This window comes from Dendrobates tinctorius, unplaced genomic scaffold, assembly GCF_039654945.1.
Source record: "Dendrobates tinctorius isolate UK_male_01 unplaced genomic scaffold, ASM3965494v1 ptg000093l, whole genome shotgun sequence".
NCBI lineage: Eukaryota > Metazoa > Chordata > Amphibia > Anura > Dendrobatidae > Dendrobates > Dendrobates tinctorius.
Window position 1 is genome coordinate 14,710,170 of NW_027361761.1, and position 13,347 is coordinate 14,723,516.

Consider the following 13,347-nt stretch of genomic DNA (forward strand, 5'->3'; position numbering starts at 1 on the left):
ACTGAAGTCACTAGACTTCGCCCGCTATATCAGCACTCTGGTATATTCTGAAAGCAGAGCAAAAAGAGGCCAATCTAATAATGGACAAAAACAAACTGGCACAAACTGTAACATAAGGATGGAAACTAAGCACAGCCCCAACCGGGGCTGGCTGACCACACAAAACTGAAATAGACAAAACCAAATCAAATGTGAACAATAGCAAAAGAACACTTAGCTTGAGCATGCAGAGACAGAGCTGGAAGCTAAGTCCTCAGGAGGCAGGAAAAATCACCAGCAGGGATAGAGGGAGTCGGCTGTCTAAAATTCAGTCAGAGACTCCAGATCTCCGGTCATCCTCCTCATTATCAGGTGGCAGGCCTCTGTTAATTAGATCAGCTCCATTACCTCTGGTAACCACCAGAGGGAGCCTGGGATGAGAACTCGCGACCCCTCTATCAATATAACCAGCTCCACTACCTTCACTTATAACCAGAGGTAGGCCAGAAAGAGAATGCACAATACCCCGCAATGACGGACAATCAGCATCTTCAGTGGTACGTCTAGCAGCTTGAGAGCAGGTTGACCACACTTGAGCAGGCCTTTTCAGCTGTGGACCTCACCACAATAGTAGCACAAGCAGCCGCTGAAGCCACTACTAAAGTTACTACTGCAGCTCCTGTTTCCTCTGGGAAAGGCTTGTAGAGGGTTTGTGAATCAGTGCTCAATCAACCTTGAGATAATAGCTTCACGATACCAAACACAGCTAACCAAGGTGGGTTTTATAGTTTCCCTTTTGTCAGGCAGGGCGTTGGACTGGGCTAATCTATTTTGGGAAAGAGATGATCACCTGATCCTTAGCGCCTCTCGTTTTCTGATTGCCCTGAAAGAGGTTTTTTGGGGGCCAATTTTTACCCATGATACCGCACTCCGACACCTGGCTTTAGCTCAGGAGTCATCCTTGGATAGCCAGTTTGCCATTCAGTTTTGTTCCCTGGCTACCCAGTTGGAGTGACCTGATAAGTTTCTAATATCTATCTTCTGGAGGGGATAAGCTGATCATGTCAGGGACGCTTTGGCCACTATGGAGATTCCAACTTCCCTGAAGGAACTAAAATCAATGGCCACCAGCATAGATCTGCGGCATGTTGACCATGGTTTGGAGCGAGCTCATACTAAACCTATGGTTCTGTTGGCTCCGAACTTCGCCAATTCCATGTGTCCCTCAACTCAGGTTGATGACTCTGTAGAGCCCATGGAAGTTTCTCGAGCGGAACCAATTTCTCACTCTGTACGTCCGCAGCCGACTTGTTTTGCCTGCAGGCAAGGCGATCACTTTGCCAATAAATGTAGCAAGTATCAGAAAGAGTCACAGCCTGAGGTGGCCTTGGGGGGAGGTTCACTAGTTCCTGTTGAGGTATCACCCAAGTTGGCTTTTGGAGTTTCTCTGACATATGGGTCAGATACTCTCACAGCACAGGCTTGCGTGGTCTCCGGGGGCAGAGGGCAATTTCATGTCTGCTACCTTTGCCCAACAACACGAAATCCCATTGGCAATGCTACCTAAGCTGAAGTCTTTTCCGGTAGCTAACGGGGCTATTTTGACAACCCCAGTTTCCCATCAGACTGTCCCCTTTACCCTCTCTGTGTCTCGGAACCATCAGGAGATGATCTCCTTTCTAGTTATTTCTGAGGGTATGGATGAGGCACTTTTGGGGATACCGTGACTGCGCCTCCATTCCCCCCCAGATTGATTGGACAACAGGTAGCATACAAAAATGGGGCAGTTTTTGTGAGAACCTATGTTTCAAGGCCCAGGTTTTCCCAGGCAAGATCTATGTACCATCCAGTGCTTCAGCCAACCATCAAAAACATATCCATGCCTCCCAGCGTATGGTGGCTTTCAAGCGTGGTAACATTGTCGGGGAGGGGGTGTTAGCGGGGTGGGGGGTAATGTTAGGCACTGTGATTTTTCCACTGGGCGGGGTAGATCCCAGGCCTTGTCTTGTACTGTGGTCTCCCATTCATACTCAGCTGCTGGGATGACTGATCGGCACAGACTCTGGCCCCAATGCCTTGCCCAGGCTCATGCTGCATGTGTAGTTGCTGCTGGCTCTCCAGCTAAGCCTATGGTTACTACTGGTATACACATGCAGCGTTGTACTCTAGAGTCTAAGACAAGATTTCATCCTACTGAGCATGTCCGTGATGTGGCACCTTCTCATTGGTGCTCAGATGTCAGCTGCTCTGGTGATGTGGCAGCTTCAGATTGGTCCACAGGCAAGGTCCTGTCTGTCTGAACATGAGCTTAAGATATAAAAGGGTCTCAATGGCGCACGTCTGTGCTCTAGTATCACTTGTGTTTTGTGTGTGAATGGACACGCTGCCACTCTGTGTACATGTATGCGGCCTCTAGTGCGACAATTATGTGTCTAGGCAGGCAGTGTAGGGTGGGAACTTTCACTTGGCTCAGCATCTGACTCTGGGTGTCCTAAGTCGTATGTGTGAGTCTGCACAGCCGACTTCAGAGTGAGCACAGCCACCAGCCTAGACTTCCCAGGGGGGTTAAGCGATAGGGACCCCAACTAGCATCATAATTGTCCTACTCCTGTGTTTTCCAACATGGTAGAGCTTAAGTGTTCAGTTGTCTTAATACCGCTGTGTGGAGTAACAGAGCTAGTACACCGCGCACAGTTCACACTGAGTGACATTTAACTCAGTGTGACTGTAGTGATTTCTCGCAGCCTTGCTCTGCCATTGTTTTAGCTGCGGTTTCTCCATCACTGTATGGTGGACCCTGGGTTGCGAACGCACTTTATCATTATATTTTATTTAGTGTGTTCTGCCAACCCTAACACTGGGCTTAGATGTTTTAGTATGTTCCTTCTGCTTGTTTTTTTTTACAGATATTCAAGGGTGTATCAATAACTGTCGCAGTGAACGCAACTATACAGTAGTGATGGGGGACTGACACAGAGCTGCAATAGCTATTCAAGCCACTAGTCAATTAATGGCTGGTCGCTGATGTCAGCATACTTGTTGTTGGTGACATTTCTACTATGCGGCGCCCATCCCCATTGCACCAAATATGAAGCAGGAAAAGCACGCTACTCATAGTCATGAGTAAGGACAGGTAAGAAAAATGGCTAATTTTTTTATTGTCAATGTGTTGAAGAAGAGCGTCAGTTCAGGGGACATTATTATGCGACAGAACAAATTATTACAGGATAGGAACAGGACTTAAGACATTAATACAGTGGCTTGCACATCTGACCAATATACTGATGGGGTCCTATGTCACATTTTGCACCAGAACCCTTACAACTCTAGTTACATGACTGCCAATATCCCATTTCTTCTGGAATAGTGATAAAAGTATACATACCCGAACCATCCTACTTTCCATGATCCTGATAATTTCATTCACTAGATAAATGAGTTTTATGATTGTAGGATCATCATATTCATATCTTTGACCCAGCAGGATGCACACGATTATGTTGGCCACAGCAGCAGTTAAGATGGTTTGGTTATTGAATGGTTTCCCTGAAAATACAACATGGGGAAATGTTTAGTTCAAGGAATGAAAATAAAGTTTGTTGGGTCAAAAACAACACAAAATTAAACTAATTTATTTGCTACTTTGTATGTCATTACCGGTATGTGGGATTGTTCTAATTAAGGTTTTTATTACTCCAATCCATCTAAAATAAAAATTAAGCAACTTTCCAAACACTCTTGATAATAACAAGAAAAATCATCCTTCTGTTTTGACTATCAGGCTTCTGTGTAGACACATGAAGACATTTTATGAACTGAATTACCTCCATGAGATCTGATTGCCTGTAATAAGCAGTCACACTCTTCGGTGATCTTGTTTTCTACATCCTTTCTCCCCATTCCATAGTCTCGTAATGTAGATAGAGTGAATCTTCTCATCACTTTCCAGTTCTCTCCATTGGAGAAGAGGATACCTGCATGGATAGAGGACAGGTAATTGCTGTTAAAATAATTGCTAAAAATTGATGCTATGGGATAAGCCCAAGCCAGTTCTCCAGCCTTGAGGAGTTTTGTATACAGCAGTATGTGGCTTATAAGCTCTATGCATATGCATTTTTGACAATGTTATCATGACAACCCCTATCTACTGTATACTTTCCAATTAGAGGTTCTCTTTACATGACTTATCTTACTGGGTGCCGTACAAGAGATGTCTAGCTGGTCACTGTTTCACTGGTAACATCCGTTTCTTTGCAGAGACAAAGGAAGAAGAACCTGGTGTGAGCGGCTGATCATCCCATAGCTGCATTTTGAAATAAGTGATGGTATTCTACTCCTCAGCATTCATTCAACGGAAGTTATTGGAAAAACTTAATTACATTATTCATTTGACATGATTGATATTTGCCATGAGAGAAAATTCACTCAGCAATTCCAGAGATGGTGAATCACTCTATTTCCACAATCTTCAGTAAAATACTTTAGTATCTACCCAGTACCTGTGGTCTGTGTTGATTCTCAATTTTCTGAATTATAATGTGCTTTACTTGTTGTTCTCTCTCTCTGATCCTCTGTAAGCATATTATTTTTGTGTCTTGCTATTATTCCACCTTGAATTATTGTGTTCCTCTTGTCCTCACTCCCTTCCTTTTACATCCCCCTTCTCACCTTTGATTTTATTTCAATTTGTCAAACAAAAAAAGTTTAGCAGTACTAAAAAACAGATTGTGGGACACTTTCGAGAAATGGCCGGTCCACTGGTTACACAAGCAGATCAACTCAGCGCCGAGCTGCTAGTGTACCTGATATGAAGATTAGAAGGATTCATCTACTGTACATGATGCCACCCCACACAATAAACCGATGTGATGTTGCACAACGTCCTCAGCAAGAGCCAAGCAGGGTTCATGCCAAACCACCACACTACTGACCACAAATACACCCTGCACAGCCTCATTCAGAGACACGTCCACAATACAAAGAACGGGAAGATATATGCCTGTTTCGTGGACTTTAAAAAGGCCTTTGATTCGGTGTGGCACCCAGGCTTATTCCTGAAACTGCTGGTGAGCGGAATAGGAGGAAAGACCTACGATGTTATCAAAGCTCCTACACTGAGAACCTCTGCAGAGTGAGTGTGAACGGCAGAAGAACGGCCTATTTCCAGCAGAGCCGGGGAGTCAGACAAGGCTGCAGCCTAAGCCCAACGCTCTTCAACATTTACATCAACGAGCTGGCTACCGCTCTGGAATCTTCCACAGCACCATGTCTCACCCTCCATGATGCGCAGGTGAAATTCCTGCTGTATGCAGATGACCTGCTGCTTCTATCACCAGCCGAGAAAGGCCTCCAAGGCAACCTGAAAATCTTAGAGAAATTCAGCTCCACCTGGGCACTACCGGTCAACCTAAAGAAAACCAACATCATGGTTCTCCAGAAGAGAAAGAGAAAATCAGACGAGCACACTTCATTTGTCCTCAACAACTGTGCCCTTACAGGAAAGGACAAATATACCTACCTGGGCCTAGAGATTCACCGGTTAGGGAGCATCAAACAAGCCACAGAGACCCTGAATGACAAGGCCTGCAAAACCTTCTATGCCATCTGAAGGAAACTCTACCATCTGAAGCCGCCAGTGAGGGTCTGGTTAAAAATCTTCGACTCTATCATTGCCCCAATCCTGTATGGCAGTGAAGTCTGGGGTCCTCACACCTACCCAGACTGGTCAAGGTGGGATTCAAGCCCAACAGAAATATTCCACCTGGAATTCTGCAAGCACCTTCTCCAAGTCCATCGGAGTACCTCCAGCAGTGCTTACCTGGCCGAGCTGGGCAGATTCCCTCTACACCTAACGGTTCTAAAGAGGGCACTGTCATTCCGGGCTCACCTACATAGGAGCAAACCAAGCTCCCATCACCATAAAGCCCTGAAACATGTAGGTGAAACAGAAAAACCATGACCCTTGGAACAGCTCACCCAAACGCAACCTGACCAGAACACCAATCAGAACAACCTGTCAAAAGCCAGAATCAAGAAGATGTTAGACGAAGGCCAGAAGAGGTACGTAAGTGACTGGAAAAACGACATCATCAGCTCACAGAAACTGACCATGTACCGGAGTCTACAGAGAGACTACAGACTGGCCCCATATCTGGAGAAACTCCCAGATCCCAGAGACCGCAAGATCCTGAGCCGATATAGACTCAGTGTCCACAGTCTGGCCTTCGAATCCGGCCGACACAGGCAGAGCTACAAGCCCAGGGAGGAAAGACTGTGCCAACACTGCGACCAGGAGGCCCTGGAGGACGAAACCCACTTCCTGCTACACTGCCCCAAATACCCAGCAGTGAGGGACGCTCTCTTCAGGAGACTCTCACATCTCTTCCCGGATTTCATCACCATGAAGGAGGAAGAGAAAACATATCCTGCTGGGGGTAGAAGAGAGAGCAGTGGAGATAGCAGCGCAATATGTGAGCGAATGTCATAGACTGTGAGAAAGAGAGCTATGATATACCATGGACTTCTATGGCCCCCTCCCTGGATATGCCCCATGCCCCCCCATTCACCTTCCCTATGCCATGGACTTCTATAGTCCCACCCTGGATCTGCCCCATCACCCATCAACCTTTCCTACAGCCCCTACCCAACATCCCTACAGTCCCTATCCCTATTCCCTTTTGTACATTTGCTTTAGCAAAACTAATGTGTATTTAGTCCTGCCAATAAAGCTTCTTTGAATTTGAAATTGAATTTGAATGTTTCTTCATGAAGACCTCTTCATGGCATTGCCTATATAGTCTCCACTTCAGATAAAACTGTGGCTATAATTATATCCAAGAGAAATGGGACTCAACACTGAAGAGGACATACCTTCATCTGGAGACCACGTTTGCAAAGAAATAAAAAGGCCTTCATGAGGGAACATTACACCAGTCCTGTTTCCAGGATTCTAGTGTGGGGTGGTATAATATATGATAACTGGATTCCTCTAGTCTTCATTCCCAGTGCACTAATAGCTTGGAGTTATATTGATTTGGTTGCGTAACTGTGGTGAGAGCATTTCTACTAATTGTTTCGGATCAGTTTTTCAACAGAACAGCACCAGACCCCATGCTACTGTAAACAACCTGTGTGGCCTAAACCTGCTACCATGGTCTTTAGCACCTCTGCGGACTCATCTCCCATCAAGCACATCTGGAACGTCCTAGGTCAGAAATTACGATGGGAACTGCTAGAAGCGGATCCTTATGATTTCTATGCTCAAGTGCATTTAGCGCCACAGAACCTTCTAGAAACAATCACTGATAACCTCACTGATAGCAACAAAGGTGAAACAGTTTGTGTTTTTCTGTGAATGACACTTATATACAATACAGAAGAAAACAAGAACTTTCAAAATTTTTGAGTTCTTGCAATTTCAAAGCTGAGGAAAGTATGAGATGGCATCGATACTGATGACATAGCCTTATGACTGGTCATCCACATAACATAGATTGGGGTCTGACACCCAGAACCCCGAACTTGCAGTTTCCACTTCAGCTGAATGTAAAATGGTGGGCAGAATTGGAAAAGCACAGCTCTGTGCACAATTTAATAGCTGTTCTCAGGTAATGTTCCCTTTACCCTCACCCACAGGATAAACTGCATCTTTTGAAACATTGCCTAGCAGTGACACTAATTACCTTGTGAAAACAGACAAATGGGTATGATCTCACTGTAATAATTTCTATATATACTATTCTCACGTCTGCCACCAATTATTCCCATTTTCTTGTCTAAGGTGCCTCCATGTTTTCTCGTGATCCTACTGCATAAACACATTTTTTTAACTACAAATGCTCTTTTGGATATACCTGTTCTGTATATATCTTGTATATATTTTGTCTATTTTTGATTCTTATTGTATATATTTTCTCTTTTTTCAGCGACTATGTGATAAAGGCCGCTATCAGGCCGAAACGTCAGCTGTCGCTTCATCACCGTCAAGAAATAAATATTCACTTTAAGCATATTCTACGTGTGCAGTGATTCTATACTGAACTCAGGTAATGTTAGTCAGCTTCTATTCATGTAAATAGGAGCTGAGCTGGCTGCCATGGATCTGCAAACAGCTGATCAGTTGGGGTGCCCGGAGTTGGACTCCCAATATTAAGTAATCAATATCCAAGTCCCAGAAAACCCCATGTAAAATGTTGTAATAAGATATTCAAAATTATGAAGCTTAGAAAAAACCTAATTTAGGCTAGTTTAACACTAGCGTACTCGGGCGCAGCGCAGGGCCGCCGCTTAGCTCCGCCCCGGCCACGCCCCTCCGGTCAGCTCCTCCTAGGATCGCATGACGCTGCATGCGAGCAGCGTACCCTATACTTAGCATTGGGTATGCTGATCATGCGCTGGTCGTGCGCTGGTATGATCTTGCTGGCGTTGCGCCCTTTTGGTGCTGCGCCCAGCACACAAAAATGCAACACAGCACGTTTTTGTGCGCTGGGCACAGCGCCAAAAGGGCGCAACGCCAGCAAGATCATACCAGCGCACGACCAGCGCATGATCAGCATACCAAACGCTAAGTATAGGGTATGCTGATCGCATGCAGCGTCATGCGATCCTAGGAGGAGCTGACCGGAGGGGACGCGGCCGGGGCGGAGCTAAGTGGCGGCCCTGCGCTGTGCCCGAGAACGCTAGTGTGAAACTAGCCTTATTTGTATAATACCTGTGTGGTCAGTACACAGGATGGCATGTAACTTCTTACAAAGAACATTCATTATATGTGGAGGAAAGACTACTGGTAGCTAAATAGGAAAGAGTTCTTTACAGTTAGAGCAGTCAGACTGTGGAATGCCGACCACAAGAGGAAGTAATGGCCAACAGTATAACAGTAAGTACAGGAGAGCTGGATGCTTTGCTTACATCCAATGGCATTGTGGGTGATAACAAATCTAGTGAAAGCGAATGTAGAAATGGTGGCGAAAGGTTGAACTTTATGGACCCTAGTCTTTTTTTTCACTTATGTAACAGTTAGTATTCGGAATCAGATATCATTTCAATATCGTTTATTACTTACCATGCTCGTTTGATACTTTAGAACCTATCGCCGTACACGGTCTGCCAGCAAATTCCTCGGCGTGGTTGACGAGAGCATCTTTCACCGTGTCATAACCACACAGGATAACCAGCCTTTGGGCACCTACATAGACTGTGAATATTGGTCCATATTTCTTTGACATCTGGATAAACATAAGATATTAGGAATATATATTAAAATTATTTTACAGCTTATCATTAAAAGCCTCCATTGGATGCATTTTTTGCCGCAGCTAGTCTACATGTCGAATTCTGTTGTCTTCAATGCTGACAGAAAATCTAATGCCCTAATATCCTTTTCCTGAAAAGTGTTTTCTGATATTTTGTAAAAAGTGAGCCACAAGGAAAAAAATTAAATAAAATAAAGAAGTATCTCATAGTCCCCTATCTGACAAACTGTTGACTTCAGGACTGCCGTGCTGGTGGTGGTCTTCGGTCTCTGGTTACTTCCTGTGGCAATGGTGTATTATTCATACACACAGTCCCCACCAGGGAAAAATATTGATGTTGAGCACAGGGACTGGAGTAATCCATGACTGCAGAATCCACAAAGGGTTTGTTTGTTGTTTTCATTAAGAGGACATGAAGGTGCTGATTAAACAAAATTATAAGATTTATGGGATTTATAAATTGAAGGAGTGTCTGGGACTTCAAAATTGGTGTCCTATCTTTTGGAGAGGTCATCAGTGTCTGATCCTTGGGGTGCGGCATCCTGCATTCCCACAAATTAGCTGTTCCTGCTGCTGTCATCATCTAGAACTGCTCCATTCTGTACAATCACAGGAACATCACCATCAAATGTATAACAACCACAGCTGGTTGCTACACAAGTTGCCTCCTATTGGTATGTATAACATTGAAATTTCATTACTCCTCTAGAAAATAATAAAAAACAAAGATAATTAGTGCATAAATTGGCTAATTCATGTAAGCCCAGCAGCCACAACAAGGCAATTTTCTTTACTGGGAACTTAACCTAATGTGTTTCCTCTCTTGGGTTGATAGCTTACATTTATATGGGTAGGTAGGATCCTGCTGTGATTAAAACCACCATAGGCTGATGGGTTGTGTGCTCAGTCAGATAGCCTATGCACACAAACATCAAAAGAATAGCAATCACTTCCAAAAAGAACAGGTGTGAACAGGTGCATACTAAAAGTAGCAATCTCCATATATAACTATCAGACTATGGTGGTTTTAATAACAGCAGGATGCTACCTACCCATATAAATGTAGGCTATCATCCCAAGAGAGGAAACACAATAGGTTCCCTGCAAAGTAGATTGTCTTGTTTTGGCTGCTGGGCATGCATGAATTGACAGAATTATGTGCTAAATATCATAGATTTTAACTTTTCTGGATAAGAAATGAAATTCCAATTTCATATATTTCATGTTTACATGCTATAGCAATAAAGAGTGCAACTTTATTTGTTAGTCCAATTGGTATGAATATGGGGTACATGTGCAGTACCTGCCACAGCCACTATTGCATTGATAGAGCTGCGCAGCTCCGCAACTTAGCATTTCTGAACCCAGCACCAGGAAAAGCTGATCACACCCCCATGGATCAGACATTGATGACCTATCATTAAGAGTTTTTAAAAATATGCTGAATCTTATATTGGAATAAGATTTGAAGCACATTAATTGAAGTCATGAAGTCAATACTGTACAAAAGCATTGACAAGTAAAGCCATATGCAATCGGAACACTCCGCCAAGAATAAGAATCAAAATGTAATGCACACTACATCTGTACATACAGTGGAGAGTCTCTTACCTCTGTGAAGGACTTTTGGGGATTTAATGTGTTGATCACATGCATATTTCCTATGATCGGTAAAGGCATAGGACCAGGAGGGTAGTTGATGGATTTTTTCTGGTTCTTAAAAACATTGACCAGAATTAAAATGACCACAAAGGACACGAGAATGAATATGGGATACATCATGATCATGTCTGCAAAAGCCTAGAAAACAGGGAATAAAATGCAGATAATTAAATATTCAGTGTTCTCAGAATCAGGGAACCAATCCCTCAATCTGCCACAAGAGCAATGGCACAAAAACATCCTGGAAGGGTTGGAAACTTTAAAGGAACAGTCCAGACAACTAATACCCAGCAAATTCCGCCACTGGACTGAAAGAGTGGACCATGATGCAAGTAAAATCAAACCTGTGTCCTGTACCCTTCCTCAAGTCCAGCAATACGCAAAAAACACATCAGCTTTGCCCTGAATGTTCCCAGAAAAATCCACTTTCGCTGATCCCGGCTCACAGGACATGGCGTCCACCAGTGGTGATATAAACTGAAAGCTACCAAACTTTCATAATAAATTTAATTATCTCTCATGCTTAAAGCTAATGAGAAATAAAATTTATATTTTAGAAAATCCGTTCCTTCGGTGCATATAAAATAAACCTTATAGTAAGTGCAGGCGGCTCCTCACCTCGTCCCCATACTCGGGTGAATCAATTTTGTCAATATAAGATCCATATAAGCTTTAGACAAAGACCTGCACTTGGGTTCATATTTGTGACCACATAAAAACAAATAATGATCTCATCTATTCTCTAAGTCATCCCAAGGAGCCCGAGTCGTCCTCGCGTATGGCTGGTCTACTGGTCAATACAGGAAAAGCTGGGAGGATCGTCAGTGTGAACATTTTATGCTATGTTCTCATACAACTTTTCTTAGGGCTTTTTTCTGCAGTGATTTTTGGGGTAAAGATTACATGTCTGCTTGTTTAATAAAGTTAGTTTAATTCAGCAAAAAATGCTTGTTGCCTTTTTTCACTTTTCCATTGATTTTTATGGGTGCAAAAATCGCAACAAAAAGCCGGAAAAATGGCAGGTTTCCTCACTTTAGCATCATTTTCATCCCTTATGTCTTCCTAAATACATTCATATTTCCTTGATACATTACCTTCATTTTCTACCAAAGCGAATAGCTTTGGCTAGTAATAGGTTAAAAACAACATATTTTTATTCTCACCTGTCCTAGGTCCACCCTCACATTTCCCAATATTACAGCTATCCCCCAATACTTTGCTCCCTCTCCCTTTGGTCTTGTGTTGAAGTTAGGAAGGTCTTCTGGTGCCGATCAGGGTTGATGAGGTCAAGTTGGGGTACGACACACATCATTGGCAAAACCAAAGGAAGTGAGAGGAGCACTGGTTAGGGAACGACAACAGGTGAGCGGTGGACACCAAACAATATTTTATTGTCTAACTTCTTCCTGACTTGATTGAATGAATCTATGGGGTAAGTAGATAAATCTGTCCGGTGCAAAATTTGGAAGATTTGCTTATTTCTATATGTGATCTTATATTTCTTCCCATCTATTGTACCTTCTAAATGGGTCACCCAAAAACGTATAGCAAATTCACACATAAGACCCCCAATCAATTCTTTGCACAACTATTATTTCAAAATAAATTATGGCGGGAAAAATAAATAAAAATTGTTCTTTGCGGCGGTGCGCTCTTCATAGAAAATCTGCAACCAATACTTCAATCGTAAGCACATTGTCGCAATAACTAAGCACCAACCGACATTGTACCATTTTCTTGACTAAATCTAGTAAGTTTAGGTTAACAAATGTTTTCTCGGAAGTGGAAGCAAAATCAGCTGAGTTTTGTATAGAGGTATACACTTAAGGAAACACTGCATATTTTTTATGATTTTTTTTTCCTTTGTGCATTTTCTAAAGAGATTTTGGAAGCAATTTTGTTTTTTTACCCCAGTCTGTCAAGTCCAAAGGACGCTAAGCAATATCAAGGTTGGAACTGATTCTGGAAGAAATCCACCTCGAAGTAGTAGCAAGACTTTTATTTTAAAGTTTTCAGAAACCTCATCTGGAAAAATAAACACACCACTCATCTTTTGAATAAAAGAGTGGATTTTCCATTTAAATGGAAGATTAATCATTATGGTTCACTCACACTGGAAGAGTAGCCAATTCTATGGATGTATGCAACACCTCGAACTGCACTCAGAATTCATCAGAGTGCAGTCTGAAATACACTGAACACTGACTCACAGATTGGAAAAGGTGGACACTTTTTCTGCTCACAGCTCTGTGTGAACATACCTGTCTCCTTTCTCATTTTCTTACTAAAAAGTACAAATTCTATCTGAATGAGCTCACTGATTCACATTCAACTGATGCCCTTGTCATCTGCAAAAGAGTTAAAAATAAAAAACAACAATATTCCTCACCTTTCCATGGAGATGCTGCTAATCCATTTGTCCCACGATGGGTCTAATTCTGCTACATCTAGATGG

The 13,347-nt window shown here is 43.0% G+C and overlaps 1 protein-coding gene and 1 long non-coding RNA gene across 2 annotated transcripts in view; one reads left to right on the forward strand and one right to left on the reverse strand.

Annotated features, from left to right (window-relative positions):
* The window catches only part of LOC141098569 (uncharacterized), a 37,078-nt gene extending 29,066 nt beyond the window's left edge, over positions 1-8,012 (forward strand). Inside the window, exons 2-4 of the long non-coding RNA XR_012234286.1 lie at positions 2,886-3,112; positions 3,887-3,972; positions 4,237-8,012. This is a non-coding gene — a long non-coding RNA (uncharacterized lncRNA). The remainder of the gene's footprint in view (positions 1-2,885; positions 3,113-3,886; positions 3,973-4,236) is intronic.
* The window catches only part of LOC141098568 (cytochrome P450 2C5-like), a 119,179-nt gene that overhangs the window by 81,463 nt on the left and 24,369 nt on the right, over positions 1-13,347 (reverse strand). Inside the window, exons 2-5 of the mRNA XM_073586474.1 lie at positions 10,842-11,030; positions 9,041-9,203; positions 3,804-3,953; positions 3,365-3,525 (exon numbers count right to left, since the gene is read on the reverse strand). Coding sequence (XP_073442575.1) covers positions 3,365-3,525; positions 3,804-3,953; positions 9,041-9,203; positions 10,842-11,030 — 663 coding nt within the window. The remainder of the gene's footprint in view (positions 1-3,364; positions 3,526-3,803; positions 3,954-9,040; positions 9,204-10,841; positions 11,031-13,347) is intronic.